General features: G+C 43.0%; 1 protein-coding gene across 1 annotated transcript in view; it reads right to left on the minus strand.

Annotated features, from left to right (window-relative positions):
* The window catches only part of LOC311035149 (ephrin type-B receptor 4b-like), a gene marked incomplete at its 5' end in the record, with an annotated part of 39,091 nt that extends 24,102 nt beyond the window's left edge, over positions 1 to 14,989 (minus strand). Inside the window, 8 exon segments of the mRNA XM_084043228.1 lie at positions 1 to 18; positions 3,090 to 3,245; positions 7,416 to 7,578; positions 9,225 to 9,455; positions 10,616 to 10,748; positions 14,145 to 14,287; positions 14,928 to 14,962; positions 14,965 to 14,989. The exon segment at positions 1 to 18 is cut by the window's left edge and continues 116 nt beyond it. Coding sequence (XP_083899354.1) covers positions 1 to 18; positions 3,090 to 3,245; positions 7,416 to 7,578; positions 9,225 to 9,455; positions 10,616 to 10,748; positions 14,145 to 14,287; positions 14,928 to 14,962; positions 14,965 to 14,989 — 904 coding nt within the window.
* Between the last annotated feature and the right edge of the window lie 11 nt (positions 14,990 to 15,000).

The raw sequence follows: 15,000 nt of genomic DNA on the forward strand, positions 1-15,000 counted from the left end.
GGGGGGGGGAGGGGGGGCCTGAGGGAGGACAGACAGGTACACAGGTCAGACAGACAGACAGGTTAGATAGACAGACAGACAGACAGACAGACAGACAGACAGACAGACAGACAGGTTAGACAGACAGACAGACAGACAGACAGACAGACAGACAGACAGACAGACAGACAGACAGACAGACAGACAGGTTAGACAGACAGACAGACAGACAGACAGACAGACAGACAGGTTAGACAGACAGACAGACAGACAGACAGACAGACAGACAGACAGACAGACAGACAGACAGACAGACAGACAGACAGACAGACAGGTTAGACAGACAGACAGACAGACAGACAGACAGACAGACAGACAGACAGACAGACAGACAGACAGGACAGGACAGAGGAAAGGTGTCATAATGTTTAAAGTCCTCACAGTGACTCATCCAACAAGCTTCACACAGATCAGATCAGACCTTCTGTTCAGAGATGACGGACAAAACATCTTCTAAACGGAAAGTTTCACCCATTTTCGACTGAGTTTTGTCCTTTGTGTCGCCAAATAAATCTAAAGTGACACAGACGCGTTCCAGGTCTTAATGGGTTAATAACACGGTTAGGAAGGTCTGACGGAGACCAATCTGGGAACCCATCGCCAAATGAAAAGGAAAAACAGCGCCCTCTGCGGTTTTTGACTATCTCATTTGGCTCTGGGAGGAAGAAGACGTAGCACCCGTGCTCAAGGAAACCGGGGTTTGTGTCTGCCTTCAGCCTTTCACTTCCGGTTGGTGCGATTATGTTTTCATTCCCACTAACAATATGTCTACACGGAACACTAACACCACTTCTCCCAGAGAACATGGATGGTTTTGGTTATAAGCCACTTGTTTCTATGATGAAAGAGCAAGTTAAAATGTGAATATCTTTCTGTGGTTTTGTCTGCTCCGAGGACGCTATTGTTAAATGAGTTTCAGTTTGTTTCTATTGGGGAAGGATCGGTACACACGTGAATCCCGCCCACTACATTTGATTGGGTAAAGCGCGGCCTGCTTCCTGATCTGAAGGCACGCCCACTTGCAGGCCAGTGCGTACGCGTTATGACGAACCCCCCCCCAACAGATTCAAACGCAGAGCAGAATCTGTTCTTGAGAGATTAGACGGAGATTAACTACACACATGAGTAAAGTTCACTTTGAGCTGCATCCAACACATCCAACACATCCAACACATCCAACACATCACTGACATGTCCGTCTGCCTTATCATTAGGCTGCTAGAGGAAGATGAACTTTTAGTAATAGACAGACAGACAGAGGGCAGGCACAGTGCTCGCACGAGTGCTTGTGTGTGTGTGTGTGAGATTTTCTCCGGTGGGAACGGCATCATTGTTTGTGTGGCATGTCAGCCTGTTCCCAACCCTAACCCTAACTCTAACCCTAACCCTAACTCTAACCCTAACCCTAACTCTAACCCTAACCCTAACTCTAAAACCGAAATAAAGTAACAAAAAAAGTAACTTTATCCGCGGGAAACCCGGAAAAAAACGTTTCTCCAGTTCTGGATGTTGGCAACCCTAAGACAGACAGACAGACAGACAGACAGACAGACAGACAGACAGACAGACAGACAGTGGAAGTAAAGTAATGAAGTAGTTTTACAGGTAAACAGTGGGTGAAATGATTATAAAACACGTTCATGTGTTCATTTCATCTCTGATAGACAACACAAGAAGATAGAAGAAAGTTATATTATAATAATTATTATTATTAAATGACACATTATTATTTGTCAAAGTAAAAAACACAAAACAACACATGATATGAAGACGACACCCTGATGACATCACCACTGAGAGAGAGACACAAAGAGAGAGAGAGAGAGAGAGAGAGAGAGAAAGATAAAAGGAGGACAAACTGACATCTGATCCTTGAAATCTTTGTGTGTGTGTGTGTGTGTGTGTGTGTGTGTGTGTGTGTGTGTGTGTGTGTGTGTGTGTGTGTGTGTGTGTGTGTGTGTGTGTGTGTGTGTGTGTGAGAGACAATAATTAGTGAGACTTAAAGGGGAGGATCACTGCTTTTAGAGAACACAGCTGTTAACACAATGGACACACACACACACACACACACACACACACACACACACACACACACACACTTGTGTGAGTGAACACTGTGTGAATGTTTCTTCAAGTTTTGTGGGAACTTGGAGAGCAGACAGACAGACAGACAGACAGACAGACAGACAGACAGACAGACAGACAGACAGACATGCGGTCAGTCAGACAGACAGACAGACAGACAGACAGACAGACATGCGGTCAGTCAGACAGACAGACAGACAGACATGCAGTCAGACAGACAGACAGACAGACAGACAGACATGCGGTCAGTCAGACAGACAGACAGACAGACAGACAGACAGACAGACATGCGGTCAGACAGACAGACAGACAGACAGACAGACAGACAGACAGACATGCGGTCAGACAGACAGACAGACAGACAGACAGACAGACAGTCAGACAGACAGACAGACAGACAGACAGACATGCGGTCAGACAGACAGACAGACAGACAGACAGACAGACAGACATGCGGTCAGACAGACAGACAGACAGACAGACAGACAGACAGACAGACAGACAGTCAGACAGACAGACAGACAGACAGACAGACAGTCAGACAGACAGACAGACAGACAGACAGACAGACAGACAGACAGACAGACAGACAGACATGCGGTCAGACAGACAGACAGACAGACAGACAGACAGACAGACAGACAGACAGTCAGACAGACAGACAGACAGACAGACAGACAGACAGACAGACAGACAGACAGACAGACATGCGGTCAGACAGACAGACAGACAGACAGACAGACAGACAGTCAGACAGACAGACAGACAGACAGACATGCGGTCAGACAGACAGTCAGACAGACAGACAGACAGTCAGACAGACAGACAGACAGACAGACATGCGGTCAGACAGACAGACAGTCAGACAGACAGACAGACAGTCAGACAGACAGACAGACAGACATGCGGTCAGACAGACAGACAGACAGACAGACAGACAGACAGACAGACAGACAGGTACTTACAGGTGCATGCGGCTGTGGGCGGGTCCGAGTCGGCTCGATGGTAACCCGGGTGACAGAGGCAGTAGGCGGAGCCTGGGATCTGAGTGTTGCTATTGGCCGGACACATGACACACCCACCTAGACCCGACCCCGCCTTGAAATGTCTGGACGGACAGGCTGAGAGAGAGAGAGACATAGAGAGACAGAGAGAGAGAGAGAGAGACATAGAGAGACAGAGAGAGAGAGAGAGTTTTGTTTTTACTATTTAGAAAATAGCTGATCTACATGGACACATGGTTGTGAGCTTGTAGATCTGCTATATGAACTATTTCATACATTGTTGGCCTGCAAGATCTTGCCAGTGTTGCCAGTTCTGCTTAATATAAGCGACTTTGGGCTCGTTTTCCTGTAAACGTCGCTGGTAAACATTCGTAGTTGCGGGTCGCTTTGGTTTGGGCTTTGTTTCTGAGGCGTAGTTGCTTATTTGGGCTTACTTTCATAGACCTGGTCGCTTGTTTCTCTCACGGGATCTGGCAACGCCAGAGCTTGCTCACTTTTGCACCAAGACAGAACACAAACACAGTGGCCCTCATTTATCAACAGAGCGTATAAACCGGTGCATATTTTTCCATATATTCGGCCGTACACCAACGTCAAAGTCACATTTATCAACGCATCCTACACAGCTGATCCCAGCGTACATTTGGTCCCAGCCTTGATAAATCTGACGTCTGAAAACGAGCGTCATTTAAATAACACGCCCTTAAATATTCTCGAAACGCCCCGATTTTACGACATGAAGAACCAGAATACGACCAAAGAAAGAGCTTAGCCGGCTCGCCTCGCCTCGCTGCCTGTCAAGTCACATAAACACACCCCACACACACACACACACACACACACACAGGCACGCACGCACACATGCACACGCCCCCCTCTCTCTCTCGCTCTCTCGCACACAGACATGCGCCCAACTGCGTCTTTCATAATCCGTTACGGTGCAATCTTTGTCAGTCAGTAGGCTTGTAGCCTACATGAATGACATATTATGATAGGCCTACCAATCACATCGCCATGAATGGAATACGTTTGTATATTTATTTACCCCATACCGAGCAGTGCGCGTTCGATAGTTACACTAAAGCAGTTATGTATTCCCCATGAGACTCGGGCGGTCTGCAGACTGCAGTGATCCCGTGCCGCCACCCACGTTATAAGAGATTGGATCGTCAGGTTTATATCCTTAACCCAGCCAGGTTGTAGCCTATATAACTCTCTGTGACATAACTCCATACCATAGGACAAGCTACTGTAAGTTTGTAGACCTCACTGTCCCGACCGCGCGACTCCCGACGCAAAAGCGCTCGTTATTTTGAAAATAGCAAATCTACAAGCTCACAACGCGTCGCGATGCGATGCGACGCTGGCTTGTGAGCTTGTAGATCTGCTATTTTCAATACAGACAGATCTACAATCTTATCTGAATGACTGTTAAAGCAGTTTGTTTAAATTACTTCATAAAATGATATATTTTCACAGCAATTATTTATTAGTGTAGATATACACATTTAGGAGTGGATTATGTGTCCAGATGCCTGTCAGACAGTCAAACAATGCTGCTCCGCAGGTCTAGAATGGAATAAACGGGCGCAGCCAACGTCAACAACTGGTCTCGACCAGCTTGTAGATCTGCTATTTTTGAAAAATCGTGAAAAATGTGTGCAAATCTTTGAATATATATATTTTTAAAGCGAACATTTTTAACTCAAATCGTTGCTTCTGGGGGGTCCCTGGAACAACATATTTTGATGGGGGTCTGCGGCCAAATACATATCATTTTGGGGGTCCTTGACATGAAAAAGATTGAGCACCACTGATATAGAAACATACGTTTTTCAGAATACTGTTGAGATTTAGGAGACATGTAGAATCGGCTTCAGGTCTCAATGGGTTAAAACTCACTTCTTCTCTCTGGCCTTTAACCCTTTAACCACATCCTAAAAACATTTAATCTGAATATGATTCATAAAGCTTCATAAAAAAGAAAGAGGGAGGGATGATAGATGGAGGGATGATAAAAGGAGGGATGACAGAGGGAGGATGATAAAAGGAGGAGGAGATCAGACCAACAGGAGTCAGGAGGACTGAAGGGACAGAACAGGAAGTGACCTCGGCTTCCACAGGAAGTGGAAACCAGCGTCACGCCGTCACCATGAAGCAACGCCTGTGTGTGTGTGTGTGTGTGTGTGTGTGTGTGTGTGTGTGTGTGTGTGTGTGTGTGTGTGTGTGTGTGTGTGTGAGAAATGTGTTGGCTGACCCCAGAATGACCTCATCACACTCCCCCCTCCCAGGGTGCTTAGCAGCACAACTTAACCTCTGACCTTTACACTCTAACACACATTCTCTCTCTCTCTCTCTCTCTCTCTCTCTCTCCCTTCATCGCTGACTATCTTTCTCTCTGTCTATTTCTGTCTCTCTCTCTCTCTCTCTCTCTCTCTCTCTCTCTCTCTCTCTCTCTCTCTCTCTCTCTCTCTCTCTCTCTCTCTCTCTCTCTCTCTCTCTCTCTCTCTCTCTCTCTCTCTCTCTCTCTCTCTCTCTCTCTCTCTCTCTCTCTCTCTCTCTCTCTCTCTCTCTCTCTCTCTCTCTCTCTCTAGTAGACTTGCTCATCGCTATGACAACACTTCCTGGTTCCAGTCAGTTGACCTTTGAACTCTCAAAAGAATAACAGGAAGCTCCACCTCGGTCTTCACACACACACACACACACACACACACACACACACACACAGTGTATTTGCTGACCCTGAGATGACAATGGTCTTTTTAATGAATGCCACTTTTTACTTTTTGTATTGCCGCTAACATGCGTATAGATCAGATATAACTCATAACCTGTGACCTCCATGTCATTCCTTTTAACAGGTTGTTCATGAAAGTCCTTGAGGTCTTGTTTCCAATGAGAACCTGTGAGCAATTAGGGGTTAAGAGTCTTGCTCAGGGACAACTTTCATTTCATCCACACATATGCTGGGATGGCCTGGAATCGAACCTGTGGCAACCAGGGCCTCTGGCTCCCTAGGCGGGCTCACTAACCACTCAGCTATGGCCGCCCCTAATCCAGGGCTCTTCAACAGGAGGTCCAGGACCCCTGGGGGGGGGGGGGGGGGGGGGACAAGCTCATAGCACGTTCTGAGCTTGTAGATCACAGCTTTTTTTCTGTCCTGGCCCCACAGTGGTGGAATGAACTCCACACTGTGTCAGGACAAAACCCTCCTCTTCAGGAAACACTACCCTTCCTCTCTGCCTGGCCTACTTGTGTTAATTATTTGTACAAACTCTTATTGTTCTATTGGATCTTGTTTATTCGATACTTATTAGTTTTATCTCTTGTTCATGTGATTCTCCTATGTGTCTCATGTGTTTAAGACAGTAGGTAGCTGATATATTACACTTTTACCTTAAAGCTAGGTATGCTCTTAGTTGCTTGTTTTAGAAGAGAACTTAATGCTTCTGGGGCCAGTTGCTCCACTTCACACTAAGTTCAAACTTAGCCTATAGTTATAGCTTAAAGGGCAAGACCACTGTGGTAGAGGTAAGGGTTGTGTAGTTATCTCGTCATGATGTAGCTCCAAAGGTGGACAAGAAATCAAAAATAATTGCTCCATTGATTAGAAATTGATAATTCAAAATATGCTCCTCATTGACTTACATTGTATGGTAAAACAGCTCTCAAAGTCACTCTTTTAGCACGTAAATGAATGTAAACAAAGTCGATTCAGACAATATAGAATATCACCAAACCCACTACTGTTTTTTTTTTAAATAAAAATGTCAACTTCCTGTTGATTTTACTATTTGAAGATCTGGATCCGGATCCGCTGATCCAGTCCAGGTTTTCTACTTAAAAATGGCAAAATCAACAGGAAGTTGACATTTTTATTAAAAAAACAAACAGTACTGGGTTTGGTGAGGTTCTATATTGTCTGAATCAACTTTGTTTGCGTTCATTTATGTGCTAAAAGTGTGACTTTGAGATCTGTTTCAGTGTACAATGTAAGTCAATGAGGAGCATATTTTGAATTATCAATTTCTAATCAATGGAGCAATTATTTTTGATTTCTTGTCCACCTTTGGAGTTACAGCATGGCAAGGTAACTACACAACCCAAACCTCTACCAAAGTGGTCTTACCCTTTAAATGACTGTAATGTAATGTAATGTAGATCTGCTATGTTTTGAACACACACACACACACACACACACACACACACACACACACACACACACACACACACACACACACACACACACACACACACACACACACACACACAGTGTTGTGTCCTTACCTCTGCATCTCAGGTCAGACTCAGACGCCTCGTAACCAGGGCGACAGCCACAGGAAGTGGACGGATGCCCCACCCACTGGCCGTCCTCGCCGCAAAGCATGCTGGGAGGTCTGGCCTGCTCGCCCGGGGGCGTGACCGCGTTCTCTACGCACACGCCCTGGGCCTGACGCGCACACGCACGCACGCACACACACACACACACACACACACACACACACACACACACACACACACACACACACACACACACACACACACACACACACACACACACACACACACACACACACACACACACACACACATTAGTATGTTGAGACAGAACTTTTTTTTTGCAGACAGAAGATAAATGTTAAGGTCAGGATACTTTTGAGGAATGTTTACTTTACTGGTACTCAGTACTTTTACTTCTACTCCACTACATCTCAGAGGCAAATATTGTACTTTTACTCCATTACATTTATTTGAAAACTTTAGTTTTCCCCCAGGGGTCCTTGAGGGAGTTCCAGGGGGTCCCCAGCTAAATGATAGATTAGGCACCAAATGGACCCTTATGGGTCTGTAACTCTGAGAGTGTACAAATGGAACCAAATGGACCCTAACACTCTCTGTGTCTTGTACACTCTCAGAGTTACATTAGCATTGATTTTACGATATAAATTGGGGTCCCAGAGATAGAAATGCCGTTAAATGGGGGTCCGTAGCCTCTAATGCATGTCAAACTGGGGGTCCTTGAAATTAAAATGGTTGAGAATCACTGGTAGAGCCGTAAGAATCTTCTCTTATGGGGGTCCCTGGCATTTCTTTTCAAACGGGGGTCCGCGGGCTGATAAGTGTCAATTTTGGGGGTCCTTGACATGAAAAGGTTTGAGAACCACTGGTATACACGACCTCAGACACACAAATAATGTTGTGAATGTACGAGCAGGTTAGTGAATGAGTCCCAGTGTGTTTCTGACACCACCACACTACTCTACTGTATATATAACTAATTATATTTAATATTAATACATGTTTCTGTAGGTAAACACCATCACACTACTCTACTGTATATATAACTAATTATATTTAATATTAATACATGTTTCTGCAGGTAAACACCACACACTATTCTACTATATATATAACTAATTATATTTAATATTAATACATGTGTCACCAGAGCATGAGGGACAGTTATATATATATTAAATCATATTTAATATTAATACCTGTGTAACCAGAGCATGAGGGACAGTTATATATATATTAAATCATATTTAATATTAATACATGTGTCACCAGAGCATGAGGGACAGTTATATATATATTAAATCATATTTAATATTAATACATGTGTCACCAGAGCATGAGGGACAGTTATATATATATTAAATCATATTTAATATTAATACCTGTGTCACCAGAGCATGAGGGACAGTTATATATATATATATTAAATCATATTTAATATTTAATATTAATACCTGTGTCACCAGAGCATGGGGGACAGTTATATATATATATATATTAAATCATATTTAATATTAATATTAATACCTGTGTCACCAGAGCATGAGGGACAGTTATATATATATATATATTAAATCATATTTAATATATAATATTAATACCTGTGTAACCAGGGCGTGGGGGACAGTTATATATATATTAAATCATATTTAATATTTAATATTAATACCTGTGTAACCAGAGCGTGGGGAAAGTTATATATATATTAAATCATATTTAATATTTAATATTAATACCTGTGTAACCAGAGCGTGGGGGACAGTTATATATATATTAAATCATATTTAATATTAATACCTGTGTAACCAGAGCATGAGGCACAGTCTCAGGGAAGGTAGCGAAGGCTCTGGTCATGGTGGGACATTTCTTGTAGTACACCCTGATGGCCAGCAGGGCCATGCAGACGCCCTGGCCCTGGAAGGCCAGGTAGACCCCCCTGTGGGCCAGGGGTCCCAGACGCACTGTCTTCACGTTGGACCTCCTCTCTCCTCCTCGCCGCAGGAGGTGGTCCGCTGCTACTGTATCCACCTAGAAATATATATATATACATTATGAATATGATACATTATAACTGTCTGCTACTGTATCCACCTGGATACACTTATGGGGGGTCCCTGGAACAACACATTGTGAGATGGGGGTCCACGGCTAAATACATATCTAACTAGAAAATGTGCTCCTCGGAGCACAGGTCTCCACCAGTACTGTTCCTGATTAATCCTGTCTTACCTCACTTCAAAAGATATAAATGATCTTCTGAAGTGACATACCTTTTTACTGGTCTCTATTTCGTCATGCGTCTCGCTAGCCAATCAAAGCACACCCTTTCAACATATTGTCACGTGTCACGTGAAGCTTGACCAATGGTAGCTTGGTGGACATACAGACACACGGAGGGACGAGAACGAAAACATAGTCTCCTGGCGGAGACAAAAAAATGTTTTCTAAATCCTAACAGTATGTTGCTATATCCAACTTTTCCATGTCAAGGACCCCCAAAATGACATGTATTTGGTCGAATGGCCGTGGACCCCCATCTTGAAATATATTGTTCCAGGGACAAAGATCGGAGTTAAAAATGTTCGCTTTAAAAAAAAAGATATATATATATATATATATATATATATATATATATATATATATATATATTCAAAGATTTGCACAAATTGTCAGAATCTTTCTAAATAAATAGCCAAAGAAAATGTTAAAATGCCAGACAGATGCTTTGTCTTTAATGGATTAAGCAGGTGGATTTATTTTACTCTTTGGCTATTCAAAAACAGCAGATATACAAGCTCATATTTTCTAAATTCTATATTTCTAACATTCAACACTAACAATCTTTCAATTCAAAGGGCTTTATTGAGAAAACATACGTTTACATTGCCAAAGCAAAAAGCACAATACAACAATACAGCAATACAAACATCTGTCTTGCACTGGAGCTTCATCATCCTCATACAGTCATTATGATGACATTCCATGGTGTCAACACTCCTGTTACATGAACCAGCTGTATGGTATCTTTACCAAATGTTTTATCCTTATCTTTGTTTTTGAGCTGTTCAGCTATTAAACATGATGACATCACTTTGGCTGAGGATAAAAGGAGGATGAACATCTTAAATGAAATTGCAGATATGCGTGTGCGCGCGTGCGTGTGTGTGTGTGTGTGTGTGTGTGTGTACCTTGCTATAAGGGTTTTCCATCCAGGCAGGGTGAGTGGGCGTGGCCTCGTCTTTGTCAGACGGATATAAATAAAGGTTAAAGGTTTCTTTACAATGACGAGAGTTTAACCCCGAACACTCCATCATGGTGAACCTGCAACCATACAGAACAATACAATTATAACAATGGAATGAAACACCTGGAACAATAAAACAATAGATAACAATAGAATTAAAAATATCAAAGCACTTATGTGACAGTTCAGGCCCATACTGAAAACCCACGTCATGGTCAGTTATTGTTATGTTACTTAGGACCACTGGCGGTCCCCACCTTCACTTAATGTGGCCCCCTAGGGGGTCCTCAGAGTTACTACAGGGGGGCCGCCAAATCTTTGTCTGATATGATTTTCTTTTACATTAAACCACTAGCATCCCATTTCTGAGGAGAACTTTAGGCAAAAATAGCCGATCTACAAGCTCTCAACGCCTCGCAGCAGAGCTTGTAGATCGGCTATTTTTGTCAAAGAGATGTATAGGTGTAAAGGTCCCTGCGTTATGGTGCCTGATTAAAACAACTATAGAAACAGACCAACAGACCAAAGAGTAACCCAGTCATCTTCAGGAGGCTGACATTACAAACTGGCCCCTGTCAAAGTCTTAACCTACGCCCCCCCCCCCCCCTCCCCTGCTCCTTAAACCAGTGGTTCTCAACCTGGGGGTCGCGACCCCCAGGGGGTCGCCAAATAATTTGGGGGGGTCACCAGATTTTTTGGTGAATTTGAAAAAAAAAAAAAATTTTTTTTTTTTTTTTTTTTAACAAAATATTTTTTTATGTTATCATTAATTCATGTTTTATCAGTTAATTTACTCAATTTACCCACTTTTTGCAAAAATGTTTTGATAATAAACAATTATCAAATAACCTATTATAATTAAATAACCTTCGCGCGCGCGAACGGGACCGCGCGCGTGCACGCGGGGGTCGCGGGAAATAATATCATTATTTTGGGGGTCGCGGCCTGAAAAGGTTGAGAACCCCTGCCTTAAACTGTCTATTGTACATATTTCTTGTTTTTCACAGCAGTAACCTGTAAGCTGATTGTATGACGTTGTGCATAGTAATGTATATTTGTATGTCTTCTTAAATGTCATCATGATTTGAGTGCACGGGGATCTCATTTTAACTCATTTCCTGCCATACACGCATACATGCGTTCTATTAAATAGCGCACTTGTCCGCCAAATCGCATAAATGCGTTCTATTAAAAAAATCACACCCAGTGTGAAGTGGGTGGTGGTGTGTGGTCATGTCATCACAACATAAAAAAAAGGATAAATTACTTTTTTTAAAGTCCATACTGCTATTCATAGGCTGCACATGTGTCATGTGTTTCGCTAGCCAATCACAGTCCTGAATTTGTCAGCCAATCACATTACAGTTAGTGGTGATGACACTAGCTGTAACGTGATTGGCTGACTTTGCAAAAGTATAGATTTGCATTGACTGTGGAAGGGTTAGGGGTGTAGACTGCGTTGTAGACTATTGGCCAATCACGGTGCAGGATTGGTCAGTGTCCAAAACTCACTTATAGGGGCGGTTACACCGCCACAAAAATGAGGCAGGCTGTTTTAGGCACCGTAACACAGCTCTGTGATGATCCATGTCACTCAGAGAAGAAGTGATGTGGATGTGACATCATTCCACAAAACGTCACTTCCCACCCGTCCTGAACTATATGGGATTTTCAGAAAAACAGCTGTAACTCAGTTGCTGTTTTTGCATTGAAGCCCACTGTTTTCAGCGAGCCCCCCGCCCCAAATGGTGGATCGTGGTAGGATTGTCGTGGTCCGTCTGAATATACACAGATCCCTCCTCTTACCCCTTCCCTACGCCTTTTTTGTTTTTTTGGAACACAATGTCGCCTCCACTGTGTTTCAACATTCATGGATGAAGGTAGTTACGCTGGCAAGGAGATAACAAACCATGTTTAAAACCTTGGCGGTTATTGTGTGAAATAAGACAAGTGCTTTTATGAGCAGTGTTGGGACTAACGCGTTACTAACGTAACGCGTTAGTAACGTAACGCGTTACGTAACGCAACTACTTTTTGCGGTAACTAATAACGTAACGCGTTGCCTTTTCCAATTCAGTAACGGCGTTATAGTTACTGTGATTTAAAAAGGTGCGTTACTGCGTTACATTGAGTGATCCAACTGAACTGTCTCCCCCGCGGAGCAGCTTGCCTGTCATCTAAACAGGACAGGCAGGCTTGGATGGATACAGGCAAATTCAAGCGCTCCCACTCACTCTAACTTGAGAAAGTGAAAGTTGCCAGAGAGAGAGGAGTGATGATTGGTTAACAGGGGTAAAATGTCAGCCTAAGCCAATCAGAGACAGAGTTGGGCGGGTCTTGCCAGACACACACACACACACCACACACACACACACACACACACACACACACACACACACACACACACACACACACACACACACACACACACACACACACACACACACACACACACACACACACACACACACACGGCAACACATCCACCACAACAACCGCACACACACAGTCTCAGCTGAGCGAAAGCGCAGCGTTAGTTTGCAGCTTGGAAATATAACCATTATTTAGAATGTGTGGGGATAAAGGACGCTAAAGACATTGCAGTGACAGAAAACATTGTCCACATCGAGTAACAGCAATGCTAATCTCCTGAAGCACCTAACTAAGTACATGGGGTTATAAAACTAGTCGCCAAAGAAGACTCCACCAGCAGTGATGTAGATGGAGCCAAAAAACGAACGCCACAGCATGTCACCCAGACTCAACTAAACAGATTGATTGGCAGGTATGTTGTTGAGGAGGACATGCTTCCCATCGCAACGGTTGAGTGTGTTTCCTTCAGAGAGCTAGTCAGCAAAATAGCAGTGAAAGCAGCAGGGCCACTACAGTGCAGAAAGACGTTTAATTGTTCCACTACGTTTCATAATGACTACAATGGTCTTTTCTCTCACTGTGCCACAGAGCAACACTAAAACTCTCTCTGAGTGTGGGAGTGTGGGAGATAGGTGGGTAAGGGTTATTGTATTGCTTTGAGTGTAATGATCATTACATCCTGATGTGAAAGAAAATATTTCTAAAGAAGAAGAAACAAATAAACGTTTTTATGTATAGCCTATCAAAATCATTTGGAAATAATATATATTTTTTTATTTTATTTTATACTTTTTTCTTATTTTTTTAAAAAGTAAAGTAAAGTAACTAGTTACTAGTTACTTTCATAATTTAGTAACTAGTAAAGTAACGAAATTACATTTTTGGAGCAGTAACTAATAACTATAACTAGTTACTTTTTAAAAGTAACTTGCCCAACACTGTTTATGAGTGATCCAGTTTAGAGGACTTTGTAGTGTGATGTATACTTCCATGTATTGTTACCATGTCTTTATAAATAAACTATTCAATCAATCAATCAATCAATCAATCAATCAAACAGAGGGACAGAAAGCTGTCAATCAAAAAGGTAAATGAACCAACGGATCTCCACATAGAGGACGGAGGCGGCCCTACGGGGGATCCAGCCCGTTCTCAGCCAATAGGAGGAGGCGCTGTCCGGGGAGCACAGCTGATAGGTCCGTACGCTGTTGGCCTCGTCGTCCAATCCGCTCATCTCCTCCCACTGACAGACAGACAGACAGACAGACAGACAGACAGACAGGCAGACAGACAGGCAGACAGACAGACAGACAGACAGACAGACAGACAGACAGAGTAGATTTAATCATTTATTGAACACATAGAATAGAGTTAGTTTGTTGTTAAAGGCTCTGCAGATATTCACTGAAGTGTGTCCTAGCATCATGCTGAACATAATCAGGGAATGCTTAGCAAACCCCCATAGGGATACAATATCAACAATAAGCAATACATTGACAGACATGTTAGTGTGAATTATCAGATATAATATCAGAAGTATTTGAGCCTACTAGTCCCTCCATAACATTTCACTCTAGTTTTTATTTGTTGATGAAATGATCAGTAAATGTCATAGTTTTTATTCAGTTTGTCAGTGAAAAAAGGTAGTCGACCAAATCAATTCCTTAGCTTGACCAACATTTTACGTCATAGTTCAATCACATGACTTTACCAACACTGTGTTGAAATACTTCAAGCTGTTTTTCACCAGCTAAAAAATGCTTGAAAACACAGGTTGGACACATTATGTGTGTGTGTGTGTGTGTGTGTGTGTGTGTGTGTGTGTGTGTGTGTGTGTGTGTGTGTGTGTGTGTGTGTGTGTGTGTGTGTGTGTGTGTGTGTACCTGTGGGTCATCAGCAGGGTAGCTGGTCCATCGTAGTCTGAGGTCTCTAGCTTGGTGTTCATCACGACCTCTG

This window comes from Gymnoscopelus microlampas (genome assembly GCF_963454915.1).
Source record: "Gymnoscopelus microlampas genome assembly, chromosome: 19".
In the NCBI taxonomy this organism is placed as follows: domain Eukaryota; kingdom Metazoa; phylum Chordata; class Actinopteri; order Myctophiformes; family Myctophidae; genus Gymnoscopelus; species Gymnoscopelus microlampas.